Source organism: Pseudomyrmex gracilis, unplaced genomic scaffold (assembly GCF_002006095.1).
Source record: "Pseudomyrmex gracilis isolate BER0280 unplaced genomic scaffold, ASM200609v1 scaffold_16, whole genome shotgun sequence".
Taxonomy (NCBI): Eukaryota; Metazoa; Arthropoda; class Insecta; order Hymenoptera; family Formicidae; genus Pseudomyrmex; species Pseudomyrmex gracilis.
The window spans coordinates 511839-529110 of NW_018020600.1; the positions used below are offsets into that span (position 1 = coordinate 511839).

Below are 17272 nucleotides of genomic sequence, written 5' to 3' on the forward strand. Positions count from 1 at the left end.
AATCGACAGATTTATCCCAATTCGGAATGAGTCGGCGGAAACCACATCTTTTGCTAGCATCACGTATCATGTGCATGAAAAAAGATATAATTTATCACGCGTGTGTACAAAAAGTTTATCGCTATACGTTCACACGTGTACAGTTCCCGAATGTTAAAAGAAATCTCACGTATTTTGCGCAAGTACATTTTACAAAACACTTTGCACTTGCAAATTAGATCCACAACATTTTTGACATTTTTTCCCCGAAAATGCTTCGGAAGATAAATTGTACTTTCTGATTGCGTTGCAGGTGTAACAACGATGCTCAACTTTTTCACCACGTCGAATGGCTTCCGGGGAACGCTGCCCGTCGTTTCGAATCTGACTGCCATGAACGTGTGGGACGGCGTGTGCATGTGCTTTATCTACGCGAGTCTTCTCGAGTTCGTCTGCGTGAATTACGTCGGCCGCAAACGACCGATGCACAATGTTGTCTATCGACCGGGAGAGAACCCCGTCACCCAGGTACTTTGCTGATTGACGTGTCCCTCTCGATAATTTTGTCCAAAAAACGCGGCGCAAATATATATAAAACACAACGCAAATATATATATATATACATACATATATATATATATATATACATATGTATATATATATATATACAAAACAATACTCTCCCGATCACGGATATTTCCTAACGACGCGAATTTAAATGGAGCCGTACTGCCTTCTTCGCGCTATTAATATCAATTAACAACAGACTAATTGATACGAATATATTAATAAATTGCTTTTTTTTTTTTTTTTTTTATGATAAATGTAACATTCGGGACCGGTTTAAAGTAAAGAGAGAATGACAGCTGACCGCGCGTTATCACGCGCGCGCGACACATTACTGATACGTCTTCGGGCTGTTGAATTTTCGTACGATTAATTTTCTAATGCGTGCACACAAATACGTGTACGAGGATGTTGCAAAACAGAATCGATTTTAAACCGGTCCCGATAATCCTCTTTCATGCAAAATAAGCGATCAGACATTTATTTTGCAGAGGAGTTATTAATTGTTCTCTGCTCTCTAAATATCGACATCCGAGCGAGAGAGACTATTAATTGTCGTTGTGTTGAACGCTACGATAAATAAATATACTGACTCCCATGTTCGCGCGCACGGACATATTCAAAATGACATCTAACCGATATTATATCTCAAAGTTACGATTTTCGCGACGTGATGATAGATAGTATGCTGACACTGTTATTAGATGAAGATTATATCCGATATCGATAGTGTACGAGAGAGAGATCTTGTCAGAGGGAAATTAATCTCTCCGCAGCAAATTGAGAGACCGTAGATTTCCGTGAAATCTTAACGTCGAGCTTAATTTTATTTAAAAAAAAACCACAGTCGCGATTATTTACTCTCCGATTTCATCGGCCGAAATGAACTCACAGGAATTGTATATTGAGACGAGAAAAAAAAAAAGATATATTTTATATACGTAAATCTCGAACCGAAAAGCGGAATAAACGCCAGGTAAACTTATGTTCATCGTATATCTCAGAACATCGGGACATCTCATTCATCACCTGACTTAGTCTCTTTCATTGACTTGCGATCAAAAGATTTCTCTGCTAATGTGAACGCGATGAAAACACCTATGGGTTGTGTTAATTTTTGACAACCAATCACGTTATTAGCTTTAGTATTTAGAATTCTGAGAATTTTTCTCAGGAACAGACTTATAATATGTATTAAAATGCGATGTTCCACACGATATGTTTGCGATGTCTTCTTGATATGCCGCTCGTTATTTTATCGCGTTTACATCCTGCACATATGAATTTGTTGGCGTGACCTTGCACAAAAACACAGTATGATTTTTTCTACATAATTTCTGCATCTCTCAAGATCTTTTAATTACCCACATATATATAGTTTTCTTTCAATTCGTACAATATTTTCGTTTCTTTTGTCCAGAGAGTGTGAGTATTATTTTCTTTTTTGCCAAATTTTTCGATCATGCGCTTCGTAAGCTGTAAAAGTTGTCGCGAAAGAATCGCGCGCGGATGCGTATAGTATATCTATTATATGTATTTTTTTTTTTTAGCGACGATCGATCGATCCTCGAAACACGTTTGATGACACACGTGTCCGACTATTTGTTCTCATTAGCTGTAACACGTTTAATGTTTTTTATACTTGACGCACAAAAAGCATCCAAAAAAAAAAACACATAAGAAGAAATGTGGAAAGACGATCTCTGCCTGTGTCTCAAATAGATAGCCTGTCATGGGACAAGTTGGAGCACCACTGGCAATAATAGCGCGCTATTCCTTCGAGAGTGCTCATTATTTTCTTTTCGAAAGAGGCTGCAATATGCATGTCTCCGCCGTTTAACTTCTCTTTCTTCTCCCCTCCTCTTTCTGTGTGCCCTAATTTCTTTCATTTTCTTTCATTTTTGTTCATACTTTCGCTTTCTACTTTTCTCTCGTTTTCCCAACTTCTTTCTTCTTCCGTCTTTAATTTTCTCGTCTATTTACAAGCTTTCCTCTTTATCTCTTAGCGTTTTGACATTTCAGAATATACTTTCTATAACATTTGACTCTTGTAGTTTTTCTAGAATATGCGTAGTTCTACGTATTCAGATACGCTTCTAATCTTGTAAAATAAAATTTGTTTAATAATATTCCTTTTTAAACAAGATTTAGAAATATTAGTTTTTTTGCTGTTAGTTTTAAACAATTTGTTTATTTGCTTTCACTAAATAAGTAGAAATACCATATTACGTACATATACGATGTTGGCATTAAACGTCACTATCATGTAATACCTTGATACAAAGAGGCTGTCAGAAAAACTTCAAATAGAAGGATAAAAGACTAAAAGAATACGTAATCCTTTGTGATTAATTTATCAGGTGGAATACCACGCTAGTACACATTTTTGTGGTTGCTCAGAAAGGCTTAATGACAGCGGAACACAAAGCGAGGATCGAGATATCGAAAACAAAAGAATCGTGAAAGAGAGATTATCAGAAAAAAAAAACAAAAACAAAAAGAAACTCGAAACATGCTCTTCTCACTGTTTCTCTTTCTTTTGTTTCTTCTCTTTCTCTCTGCTCCCCCTATCTCTTTTCTCTCACACTCTCTCTCTTTCTCCCTCTCTCTCTCTCTCTCTCTATCTTTCTGTCTGTCTGTTTTCTGTTATAAACACGATTAGTAAGAATTTGGTTGGTGGAAACGTTGGTGAGTAAGTCTCTTTGTTTGGTGTCTGTGATGTTGCAGCGGCTCCCAGCGGTGCTCAGCAGGATAGGGATTATATTGGCCAGCCCCTTGGTAAGACCCCCCATTACTTTAGGGCGCGGTCACGGACTTCGCGCGTACCTGGCTGTCGCAAATTGCAAAATAATTGTTTGGTTCGTCAATTGATTGGAGTTGAGATCACACGGAGAAGACAACTACGAAAAAAAAATGTAAAAATTTAAAATAAATTTAATTTTACGACGCGCGTATATAAAATTTTATCTAAATGTGTAATTACGTCGACAAATATATCAATTAAAGAGAAAAAGTAAACGAAGACAACGCACGTGCAAGGTCCTAACTGCGTCCTAAAAAAATCATACAAACATTAACACACATACGTACAGACACAGACACTTGCTCTCGTTCTCATTTTCCTCCCCTCCTCCCTAGTTTATATATTTTGTATATTTATTTCTGTTTCTGTTTTCGTATTGTCTTATTGACAAGGTGTCAGCATAGAGAAAAAAGCGGAAAAGTATTTCATAAATAAATTACAAAATTATGAAAATATAGTGAAAACAACATTCGTGAAAACAACATTAGAGTAATCTCTACGAGAGACATGTTCATGTGAATACTTTCTCTGGCACTTTGTTAATATTAAATTATTTTCCCTTTCCAAGTGCTCTTTTACCAAACATCTTTTATTCTTCAGCCTTTGTCTCGACTTTTCTCTTTGAATGCACGATATAAGTGCATGTTCTTATTCTACAATCAAGTGCATGTTATATATATATACATATATGTATATACATATATATATATACATATATATATATATATATAAATGCACAGTTATGGAACGAGGAAGACTCCATTTCTCTTTCAATATTATGATAAAACAAGAAGAAGAGAGTTTTTTCACATTCTCTGTATTTGCAATATATTTGATTATTATTTTGAAGAGAAAATGTTTGATTTGTCAAGCCAAAATGTAATCAAATTTAAAACTAACTCGATAGCTTTTGTTATTTTAAACTCTCAACTGTATAAAAGGCTGCGAATTGCTCTCTGTGCATTCATATAAAAATAGGGAGTATGGCAATATATACATGTATATAGAGAATTTCTTGTTAACTCGTTATGTATAAATTCCCATCCTCGTCCGACCCTGCCCACCTCTCTCGCATCTGGCCTGCGTTTTATATCGATGACGGGAGAATCGGTAAAATGTACGTATTACGCATGAAATGCATGAGATACGCTTCCATACATGTGCATGGATGCATGCTTAAACTTAACACCTCGACATCTATGCCTTGTAATACTTCGATATTTTTGATGCCTGGGCGAGGATAAATTATCGTCGCTTGTAACAAAAAGATCTCTACTCATTGACGAAGAGAAAAGATACGCTCAATTATTTGTTTCAATCGCTAACTCTCATCTCGCTTTTTATATTTTACAAAGCATATATACGTAACAAAAATTTTTTCTTTTTTAATTAACTTGGCCTTATTACTTCGCTGTACTAAAGAAGTTTTTGTATTATATATATAGTTGTTTTAAAATATTAATTTCCTTTTCTCCCCAGTTTATAATTTGACAATGTTGAATTTCACCTGTGTTTCACGAAATATCTCGAATCCAATAATTGTGTCCTTGTGTTTGTTTTCATTTTTGCGAAGGCGTTCATTAAAAATATCGATTACTTTTACTACGCTTCAGCTTTATTACCAGCGACCAGGATTTTTCGTATAACATCGTTTTTCAAGCTACGCATATTTACGATTCCGTGTCCCCAGCAAAGTGTTATTGATTATGCTCGGATATTTCTTATTTTTCTTTTTCTTTTTCTTTTTTTTTGTTTTCACTTAACGAGTGTTACGATCTAATATGACGAATGTATATACAAGATACACACACAAGAAGAAGTCTGTTCTAACTGGAAATATCATGGCCGCTGGCGTTAACGACATTATCTTATCATTACCTGCAGACAGCATTTCTAAAGTAGAAGAGCTTTGAAACGTTGGCATGCCGCCGAGAGAGAACATGAAAGTAATTCTCTGATATAATTCTCACGTTTTCAAATGCTTTCTGCGTTTCGACACCTTTTCTAGCATAAACACTTATCTCGATTAAGAGACAAGAGTAGAAAAGAGCGGCTTTTGTGACCCGTCGTAACTTTGTCAGGCAAAAAGATTTTTTTATTGGTGCAAGAGAATTACATGTGTGAATATATATACGCGCGGATAACAAAACAAGTTATTGTAACTGATTCTGACTATGACTCGGAATTCAAGATCACGATTATTAATTTTGCGCGAGAAAAAGAAAATTGACACGAAACGCGTAACAAACCAAATTCGAAAATTTATCATCTCGTTATATATATTATTATTTATAAATATATATCATATCTTTTTGACTGTGGTACCAATAAATTGCTTTTGCCATTGAACTAATTCCCATTGAAGCTTAACACACATTTATTAGCATAAGCTTGAGACGAGATATCTTTCGAGACGCAACAAGGCGGTGCGGGGATCCGTTTGAAAATTCGCACAATTTCACCGCAAACGTTTTCAAGCGAGATCACGGAGAAAGATGCGCAGAAAGAAGTAATTTTAGTGTTAATATTCTGAATTTTAAACTGACGTTTTACAACAAATTCGGTCTGGCATATTTTGACAATTTTATATTTTACAACTTTATATACAATTTACATCTGTGTGAAATAATTACTTGCTGCACTTCTTCCGTCGTCTTTCTCCTCCCATAAAAACTTCGAGAAGAAAAGCAAAAGGACTTCCCCGTTCGTGATTTATTCCGTAAAGGAAATCTTATATATCCGAGGAAGTATCCTGTCAGACAAATCGTTTAGAAAAATGTACATTTGTTTATATACGAGAATTAATGTTCGCACATCGGACCGACCATCGTGTAGGAGAGACATTAATGTGTTACTTTAACATGTCAATCGGGAGAAGTTGTCCAAATTGTTCGAATAAACTCGGATACGTTTATTCAGCCGGAAAATCGCATCGGAACAAATTATTTTACGATTGAGTTCACAGCAATAAGATCGCGGCGAGAGAGAATATTCACGCCCGAATGATTTGCGCGCGCGGCACCTTATTTTCTGTGATAACAGCTTTAATCGGGGTCCGATGTGGAGCATAACAAAGTAGATGTTTATATACGGCATGTAATTCGTAAGTTATATACGCAGAGGCACGAAAGTGTTGATTGATATATACATATATGAGAGGACGTTTGAAAAAAATATTATGAAAAGCAACGATTCACTCTTTTATACCGGTGTATATCGATTTATCGTTTATGTTTTATTTATGGTCTGTATCGCTGCGCGCGAATTCATCCGATTGCGACGGCAAAATTCATCACATGTAGATCCTGATTTGTCAAGGACTGTAATTTACATTTAAGCGAGACAGACAGCTCGCAATTTCCATCAGCCTCTTTCAACGATCGAGGCCACTCGACGTTTTTATTTTTGAAAACGGTAACGATCGTGTCGAAGCGAAACGCTGCCATAATGTCGGAAACGTAGCGAGCGTGTTTCTCGTTGGTTTAAAAATGAAAATGATACTTTTACAACCGTCTCCGGTGAGCTTTTCCAAAAGTATCACATGCCTTTACGTGCAAGCTTTTAATCGCCTTTTTATTTCATCAAAGCCTTTAGTACGCTTACGTTATATTTACGCTTATAAGAAACCGCGCGCCACTTGATCGTTTACTCTCATCACTACATATATTCGAAAAAAATCGATTACCCTAATAATATAACGCGTATATCGATACTGTAACATGTTTCGTTTTTTTTTCATATTTAACAATCGCTTGAAGCATATATCCGCTTATATGTAAAAAGATTTTCAAAGAAGCATTACATAAATATACGAAGGAAATGTAAAAAGTCCAAAAAAATCGTCATGTACATATGTATATGGGGTATTTCGAGGGGAAAGGGAGTCTACTTTGTAAGGACAAAACGTAGAAAAAAAAAGAGCAAGTCGAAAGGGTGGATCGTTGTTTATGACTTGTTTTTTTTGTCGCTGAGAATATAAGTTTCTTCTACGGAGACCCTGTCGCAGGGTAAAAAGAAGCGGGAGGGCGGAGCTCCTACCGGTGGTGCTACTGGACCGAACGAGATTGTCACCTGCACCAACTGTGGACCTAATCCCTGCACGCACACGGCAACTAACGGTTGCACCGCTGAGGTAAGTGGAGACGTATTTTACATACGTCTTAATAATCAACTGTGTGTAAAAATATCCTTGCAAAAAAAAGATTTAAGTAACTTTTAAATAACGTAAAATATCTATAAACTTTACAAAAAATAAAATTGCGTTTACGGTCAATATATTAGCCTTGCGTTACATATGTTCGCTCTTATATAATTTTTCTCCCGCCCGTGTTACCAAACCTTACAACAACACGTTTCGAACGATCGATAGATACGACACGATCGTGTTGGTGCCTTGAAGTCTGAAAGTCTGGTAACGCGGTAACGAGGCGCTTTCTTTTTGCAGCTGAGAAAAAAAGAGCCACCGCATCCGATTAGAGTGGCGAAAACGATCGACGTGATAGCCAGGATCACCTTTCCAGTCGCCTATTTCATGTTCCTCACTTTCTTCTTCATTCACTATAAGGGCACCTCGTAGAGTGGCGTACAACGATCCCTCGAGAGATCTCTCATCGCTGCTGGTGTGAGCGACAACGAAGCCTCGCGCGAATAAGCGACAACGATGCTCGGCCGCGGAGATTGTATCTACGGTGGGTTCGAGTTTTCCTTTCCCTGAGTAAAAACTTTCAAGTAGGCAGAATAATAAGTTTGCATGACCTTGGATCTTCTCCAAAAAAAAAAAAAAAAACAAAAATAACACACAGTAATAATTCAGATACGAGGAGAGAAAGAAAAGTCTTAGACTCTCCAGCGAAAGGTCGTGTTGTTATTTCGATTGTAACAGAAGAGTGAGACAAAAAGCGATTAGCTCCGACGTATCGGGTGGGAATGTTTTGACGGATGTGAAAGTTCTCTCTCCGAAGAAGGAAATGCGAACCGGTAATTCGACGACGCGAAGATAAAATAGCACCTATGTGGATTGGTCTCCTACCAGTTATATTTCATCTTTCTTTCACGTGTGATAGCTCTTGAAAACACTTCTCTACAGTGGAAGTATAGATATATTCTGCGATCGCTCCGCGATCATGCGCAACATCCGTGTACGTTACTACACACTTGTATCTCCGTTTCCTTTCCCTTTTCTTATCTCTTTAGCTAGGATAAGGTGCCGTCGACGAACGCTTCGGCCAACACGCATAAGCAGAGAGAACGACGCTTAGCTTGCTCGATGATGATCAAACGTAATTTAATGTTGTAAACTTCACTATATTGCTACGTAGCACGATCAGCAGAAAAATATCTCGTCGCCACGAACGTCGCTGGAAGATACGTGATTCGCGTACCATTCGATCCTTCTCTCGTTATTTGATTCTACTTGCGAAACGTTCGTGCAAATCGCAAATCAAATGTGAAAACGTCTTTCGTATCGGAAGATGGCCAACAATCGCGCGGAGTGTCCGCGCAACGTGATCCATTCATGTAACGTAACGAGCATCGAGAGAACACCATCGTTGCATCGTGAACGGCTCATTTTACGTATCGAATAGACGCTGCTGCAGACAGAAAGCTGAGTTAAGTCAGAGAAGCGAAGAGTCTATTTCGCCTAGTTTACACTCGATTTACTCACGACGTAACGTATCACGGAAACGGAGAAGAATTGCCGATCAATGTGGGAAGAAGTGGAAAAGATAAAGTGCTGCGGACACATTTGCTCGCTTTATACAAGTAGAAACGATGCGTCAATAGGTCAACACGTTAGAAGACGAAGAAACGATTCGTGGACAACGCGTAACGTGCATTGCACAAAAACAAACTTTAACATTGCTGAAAGTAAACGAACACATTGTGCTCTCTCTTTTCTCTCTTTCTCTCCCTTTTTCTTTCTCTCCGAGGATATCCAGGACATCCGAAGACGTCCAAGCTAGCAGATCATCGAGCACACGTTGCGCCGCCGTCGGCTAATTCGAAAAAAAAATCTCTGCGTGTAGCCTGCATACTATTTTAGGCACAAAAAATCGCTATGCTACACACTACTATTATTATTACTACTATTACTACTACTTTTATTATTATTGCAACTAATATTATATACTACATACCGTTATGGTTGCTATTCTATTATCGTAATTACCTGCTACTACGATTACAAAGTTATTGTTATAATATTACGGACTTTAAGAAGGGACACGGAGTTGATAAAGAAACAAAACCGCCTTTGGGCGCATACGTACGTACGTTTATACTGATCGAATTACAAATTTCCATTACTCCAGCAATATTAAAACAAGAAAAGAAGACAGCAGAGAAGAAAACGCGAGCCGAACGTAATATACGTACATATGTATATATCGAAAGTAATATTTCGATAAATCGCGACGAGACTACTCGAAATATTCAGTAGATGTAACGTGTAATTGTTTAACACCGCGATATATACGATCGTCTCGCTATCGTTATTGCGGGATGCGTAATAGTGTTTTTTTTTTTTTTCATACATATATAGACATGAAACGCACGCGCGTATACATACATATGAACGACAAATGCACGTTCAGATTCCAAAAAAAAAGACACGTTACAAGGATCGATAACTCCAACGACGGTTAGCCGATTGGTTCACCGATTCTTCTTAGTTGAGGAAGAAACAAGATTTGACAACACGTGTATATTAACTCAACTCGGTAGAAACTCGAATTTTCTTGTATTAATTTTGCAATAAAAAATAATTTTAACATCTTCTTTTAATATTTCTATTGTAATTCATGATTATTCAGAAGAACGTTCGGATGACCACAATTATTGCTAACCGACGCCCAAGAAATCGAGCCTGTGTGAACTGTAAATATACATATGTACTACTCGTTAACACAGATCTCTTTGACAACTGACTGCCAAAAAAGTATTTTCACCGGTAAGCATATGTATATCTTATTTCTTTAAATAATTCAAACTCTTCTCCACCGCACGAGCAAAGCAGAATTATTTTCTTGGAAGATCACGTAATGAAGCATATCGACATTGTCGAGACGTCGTTCCAGTTGAAAACTTTGTTCAAACCGCTTCGCTTAACTGTCAACTCGATAACAATAAATTTACGTGAAAAACTATCTCTGAAAATGTGTTACACAATTTTCTGAAGAATTGATATACAACAAATTGTTCGACAGATATATTTCACAAAAGAGTATCTTTCACTACTAGAAACAAATGCGCGATCCTCAGTCAAACGAGTTATATAAAATGGAAAAAAAAAGAAAGATATAAAACGGACGATCATAAAAACTATATTTGTACGAATATATATCGCGGTTTCTTTCAAAACACTCTCGCAATATAGTAAAACCGTAGATCACGCAATAATATGAAAAGAGCTCTTTGTGAGCGCGTATAAGCCATCGAAGATAATACGCCTTTAGGATTTTGCAAAATTGATCAAGAACGTGACATCGCAAAACAGGAATAAACTTCGAGTTCCGCGTGAAAGTTCGGAAACGCTGTGCACATTGTAATTAGATCGTTTGCATGTCTCACAGTTGCAAATTCTATATGCGTAATAAAATAAAATAAAATAAAATAAAAAAAAGAATCAGAGATATATTGTATCTTTAAGCGATAGAGAGACCACTTTTTATATAGAACCTATTTCGTCCATTCGTGTGTGAGAAGAACAACCCTGCTCCCTTCATCCGGGTTCGCACAATTAAAACGCGTTAAAATATCTCATCGCGATTCTTAATCCACTCTAAATATAACGCTTGGCCAATCAGAGTTTCGCACGATCGTGCAAATATCCGTTCGCGTCCATTTGAAAATCTTATAATTCGAAGCACTGCCATAATTAAATTTTGCAGACAAAATCTATTGCTTGTGGCATGAGAGGCGAACGTGCGTACTTAATACGGGTGCAATTTATGCGACGCGGCAAAGGAGAGCAGGGTGAAAATCGTAAAGCAAGTGTCGTACACTCGTGGAAAACGTAATATCGCGCGCGTCGAGTACGATCGCGCGACACACGTCACACGTCATACGTAAAATGTAATGTATATTCTACCTTGTAATATATAAAAGAGGATTGCAATACGTAACCGTGTAGAAATTTCGCGCGAGACATCTTTATCTCGAGAGGAAATAGTACCTTCTTTCGCGACCGTTCTTTCTCATGCGGATCGTACGGGACAAAAATCGTTACGTCAAGAGCCAATCACGCGAACACGTGTTCTGCGTGTTCACTTCTTTACGGAAACTCAAAGAAAAAAAAAAATCGACGCGAAGCTTGCGCAATTAATATTTATTGTAGAATTATATTTAAATCATGATTACGCGCCGAAAAGAAAGAGAGAACACGCAGCACATGTCCTTTCTCGGAGAAACGTGTCGATTCGGTAGGTTTCCCGAATACAGGAGAAATTATAACGTTGCTATATTCAGTGCTTGCGCCTCGCTATATAGTGTCACACACGAAGAAATAGCCACAACTCGACAACGGGTCGTGGCGTTTTAAAAACGACAATTTCTATCTAGACCATCTGTGTATACGCACTGTGTAAAAGTTGACCACGTAGATATGATGTAATATGATACAAGAAGATATATTTCTTATGGTAACGCGGAAAAATTACGGATCGTAGATCGTTGCACTTGTATTTCTTGCTTCTTTTGAAATTGTACGACATATAAAATTGCACTCTATTTGTTCACACGCAAATATACGTACTTTATTACGTACTTCTCTTCGCAATTCGTCTTTTTCGTTCGCGTTAAATTTTTTGCAGAAGCCTGTGAATCGCGATTAAAATAAAAAAAAAACGAAAAAAAAAAAAATATTTCTCCGTGAAATACAGAATTTGCCTGATCTGATAGCAATCAATTTTTACCGCACCGCTACCTCATCGTTTCTTGATGACACTGATAAAGAAAAAAAACAAATATGTATATGCAATCGACACAACGAATATTGCGTAGAGCCAAATATTGCGAGAGAGACACATGCTCTATTTAAAATTAATCGGACTTACGTTTACGGGTAAAATAAATCGATCGATCGGACAGACGAGGGAGAGTTGTCTTGCGTTCGTTGCGTAGCTAGGCTCGTCGGTTAAAAAATTCTTTAGGAAATGGAAATCTTTGTGAATTAATTTTTATCAATAATTTTTACCACGCATGCAACCCGTTTTTACGATTATTTTTATCTTTCAATTGTTTTCTCAGATGTGTGGAAACATTTATATCCTGAGCCTGGCAGCTATGCGAAACAAGAACAACAAAATGTTGAACCTACTGCTATCTTTTGTATACATTTCGCGCCGTAAATGAATACGAAACTATTAGATGATAGGAATGCTGATGAGCGAATTAATTAATTAATGTCGTTAAAGTTTAATGCTCCACGGACCAAGACACTGAGTAGTTATTACTACGGCTACTTTACTAACGTATCATTAGCGGCACTTTTTTAGACATCCTGCATTATTTATATTTGTATGCAAGAACGTCTTGTTTATTAAAAATTCTTATTGCGAAACTCTTCAAATGCGTGTGCGTTAAACGAAACTTTAGCATTTATAGTAAGAAACGTAAAGACGCATATAAGGCCTTCTTTATGCAAAAATTCTAATACTCTCTGAATGGCTCGTAATGCAACAAAATAAACTAAAAACAAGTATTAATAAAAATTTCTTTGGTAATATAGAAAAGTATCTGATATGGAAAATTGTATATTTTAAAATTGTTAGATTTTGTATCTTTCTGACCCTGTTACTGTTATGTATTCTTTGTTAGTATACCAAAAATTGATTAATTGACGTTACTATCACCGTCGTAGCATAAAGGATAAATGTGAAAAAAAGTACTTAAAACTGTCATATATCTATGACTAAAGGCTTTGTTAACAAATGATATGTATCTCGTAGCTTTTGAAAATAAAAAATCACGCCGAAAAAGTATAAAATAAGCCAGGCCGAAAGGAGAGAAATTGTACGGTGTATATAGAGCGATCCGCGCGCGCGCGCGCGGCGCGGATTACTAAATCTCGTTGAGAAGAAGATAGATATGCAAAAATACATATATGTTTAGTAAGAGCGCAAAAAAATTTCGAGACTTCTTTTTCTAATGTCACACCGAATCTCTGTGTCAACGTAACATAATTATGCTATACGTAAATTATGCTACATATAAAGAAGATAGAAAAGAGATAAAAGTATGTATGTATGTATGTGTGTATGAGTGTGTTTCTCCAATCTATCTGATTCTATTTTTGTTATTTTTGTACCTTTTCACTGCACTTGCTATACAGCGTAGAAAGAAAACTTCTGCGTTGGCATGCGTATACATAAGTAAAATTATATACCGCGTGATAAACGGATTATCGGTTTTCGAGTGAGATAAAGATTGTTTTATAGATATATTTTATATTACGTCATTACATTAAAGTATAATTAAAAAAAGAGAAATTTTAAATACAATATCGTACAATCGTGCGTACAATCACGTACATATCCGAAATAACAATAAATAAGTAAAGTGAATATATATATACTAGAAATATATATATATATATATCTGCAAAAAATGTTATATGAATACTTCGCATACAACATAATAAAACATTGAAACCTTTTGACAAATATCTATACAAACATTTGCTCGAATTTCGCTAACCGATATCATGCGGATGCGAAAATAATATTGCCTATATGTACACTGCACATTTATTGAACACATATGTAGATGAAAATTCACGTGTAATTCTTCCTTCTATCTCTATTTCTCTCTCTTGTTTTATAAACTTTTATTTCGCCAAAATACTAACGAATTTATTGCAAAATCGAATATGTGTAACATTTAGTTATTCACATTTTTTCATTTGTTCCGCATTTTGTTTGAAAAGAAAAAAATATTTCCATATTTCCATATTTTCTCAATAAAAATTTCAAACACGCACCTAGGACAAATAGAATTTCACAAACCTACACGTTTTTTAGACGATCCTGCATATGTACGCGTATACACGCGGTTATATATAAATATGTATATATTCTAATTATACACGCGCGCGCAAAACAAGTCGACGCAATGACGGTGATGGTGATGATGCAGAAAAACAAAAAAAAACAAGGAAACTATATTTAGATAAACAAATATTGTACTTTTATGTTCAAGATTTAAATGTTATGCAAGTTATAATTAAAACAATTGTCTCACATACAACTCTGTCCAAATCAAACATTTTCAGCGACACATGTAATATTGTGCGTTTGCTAGCTGTCATTATTTATTTATTACGTTAGGTTCGGAAGACTTAACTTCGAAATTGTATTTATTTTCTGTAACAAAAGTTATTTATTAATTTTTACGATTATACCGTTCTTACTATTCTGCTCAAATCATATTTTGTCATCAGTTTATGTGAGAAACTATCGTAGAATAATTGTTCCCTCATTAAATTAGAAATCCGCACACACCGTGTAATACTTATATATATACGTCCGCATCGTCAAGCATAAAGATTACTGCGTTTTGCTTTAGTGACGCGCGTTCTAAGAAAAAAAATGGTAAAGCTGTGATGTTATTAAAATGCCGACACGGTACGCGGCTCGCATGAACACGTGACTATTTTTGCAATATTAAAGACGGTTTATATAAAAAAAAGAGGTAACAAAAAAATGATGCACAGACGTGAGTAAACGAAAAAAATATTAATAAATGAGTTTTTATGCTCTCTCCCCAAATCGCAAAATGGCTTTGCAACAAAAATTACAGATAATATATTTAAATACATATATACGCGACACACACACACGCGTTCAGAGGTATATATGTATAAACATTACTCACGCGCGTATAACATTTCACGTACGATTAATTGTATCAATATAATAATATATATACGACGTGTAGCCCGTTTGTGATATTCGAAACGGGGTATGAAACAGCGATATGTACTGGTATAAAATTGATTCACACAAATGCATATATTAAGTACAGATGATTTTTAATCGTAAGCGAAATTTATATTGATCGTTACATCGTATCGACGATTGATTATCTGATTTATTGGCTGTGTTTGTAACATAATATTGTGATTAAATATCAAATTCTCAAAACGGCAAACTGTTAATCTTCTTATTCTTCACTGAATTATTACTTTCGCGTACCATCACGGCGTGCTTCGACGATAATAATTGATAATTGCAATTAAAAAGAAAAACTATTTTTTTGTGTGCTTAAACGTTGCAAAAAACAATACGATTCTTTTAATGAATGTTTAAATATAGAAAAATCGGGACTTTGTTGAAAGTAAAGCAATTTGACTAATTTAAAAAGTGATGTTATTTTATTTGAATATGAATTTTTCTATGGAGTAGCTTTTATAATATATATAAAACATTCTATATGTATCCACAATCTCATAAATATTAGTTTATATCTGTATAACTAGAGTATCTCTTTCTCCCTTTTTCTCTCTGTACATTTGATGCTTGTATAAGTTTTTACATTATATAAAATTATAAAAATTATTTTATTAATAAACTTATTTCTCCCTATTTATTCATGTTTTACTCTACACAATGCAATATACGATTTTTTGGTGGACAAATCATGCCATCCCACTGGACCCCTTTCACAATCGGCACAAGCTAGGTATTTGACATTGCCTACCGTGTGTGAAACACCAATATTTTCAAAAGTGTACATATCTTCCACTAACCAGTAGTCAGAAATAGTTTCTTCCTGATCAGCTTTGCCACTTCCTTTGCTGTGAATATAAGGTAGCACAAACTACAAAGAGAAATGTTTATATATTAACTAAGTAATTATACATAAATTATCCTTTATTCTCTTACTTGTATAATTGCCTACTATTTTCATCAAATTTTTAAAATGTATACAAAATAAAGTGTATGGAGTACTATACACGGAAAACAATAAACAAATTCTTAGGTTAGATTATATAAATAACCTGTGTGTTGTAAAACATAAATGTACTAAAGATACTTTGTATCTAGCAATAAAAAATAGCATATACTTATAACTAAATTAATGTATAATAAAATAAAAACAATCTCATAAAAACCTTTTCTCCAATTTCTATGAGATGTAACACACTTATATACACCGTATAGAGAAACTAACCTCAATTTTCGTTAATTTAGCAGCTTCCGCATTTAACATTTTTGAAGGGCAAAATGTGCAATAAATTTTATTTCTATTCTTGCCTTGTGCGTCCGTTTTTGTCTCGATATCTTGATCCGACATTATTTTTTTCAATATGCAAAATAAATTCCGAATCGAAGTGATTAGTCAGTCAGATTCGTGAAACAGCTTTGTGATAAACAAGTTGAATCGAAATGTAGCGATCGATAAATATCTGTCGTCGCATATCGTATCGCAACTTAAGATGCACGAAGTTTGCGAAAAAATTCACATTGTTTCTGATCTGCAACAATGTTTACAGAAAAAGTCTTTTCTTTCTTGAGAAATAAAGAGCAGATATATACTAATGTTTACAGAGAAATTCACCATCCAACGTCAAAAGTATGGTGATCCTTTTAATCCATGGACCTAATGGACGGCGCGTTTTGCTGCGGGGTGGTAAGCTAAGAGGAAGGAGGGAGGTAGTGTCTGATACCACGGGCACACATCAATATGGCCGCAGAAAGACGTCAAATTAGACACAATCAAAAGGCACGGTAGAACTTCGCGTCAAGTTTAATTTTGAAATTAAAATTATTAACAAAAAAAATTAAAAAACAAAGCTATGATTTTTAGAGAAATTATTTTCTATTTATATATTTTACTTTATATATTTTTGTAAATACTAACTTTAACAGTTTATAAAGACTAGAAATAGAACAGAGACAAGCAAAAGAACAACATATATATATA

General features: G+C 35.4%; 1 protein-coding gene across 12 annotated transcripts in view; it reads left to right on the plus strand.

The window, feature by feature from the left end:
• Window positions 1-14190, plus strand: part of LOC109864056 (glutamate-gated chloride channel) — a 44454-nt gene extending 30264 nt beyond the window's left edge. For 5 of the 12 annotated variants that reach the window (XM_020444877.1, XM_020444881.1, XM_020444884.1 and 2 more), the window contains 4 exons: window positions 293-507; window positions 3274-3324; window positions 7365-7481; window positions 7794-14190. In XM_020444877.1, coding sequence (XP_020300466.1) covers window positions 293-507; window positions 3274-3324; window positions 7365-7481; window positions 7794-7925 — 515 coding nt within the window. In that variant the 3' untranslated portion in view covers window positions 7926-14190. Of the gene's footprint in view, window positions 1-292; window positions 508-3273; window positions 3325-7355; window positions 7482-7793 lie in introns of all 12 variants that reach the window. The other 7 variants (XM_020444880.1, XM_020444883.1, XM_020444886.1 and 4 more) reach the window with 2 other exon arrangements.
• The last annotated feature ends 3082 nt before the right edge of the window (window positions 14191-17272 follow it).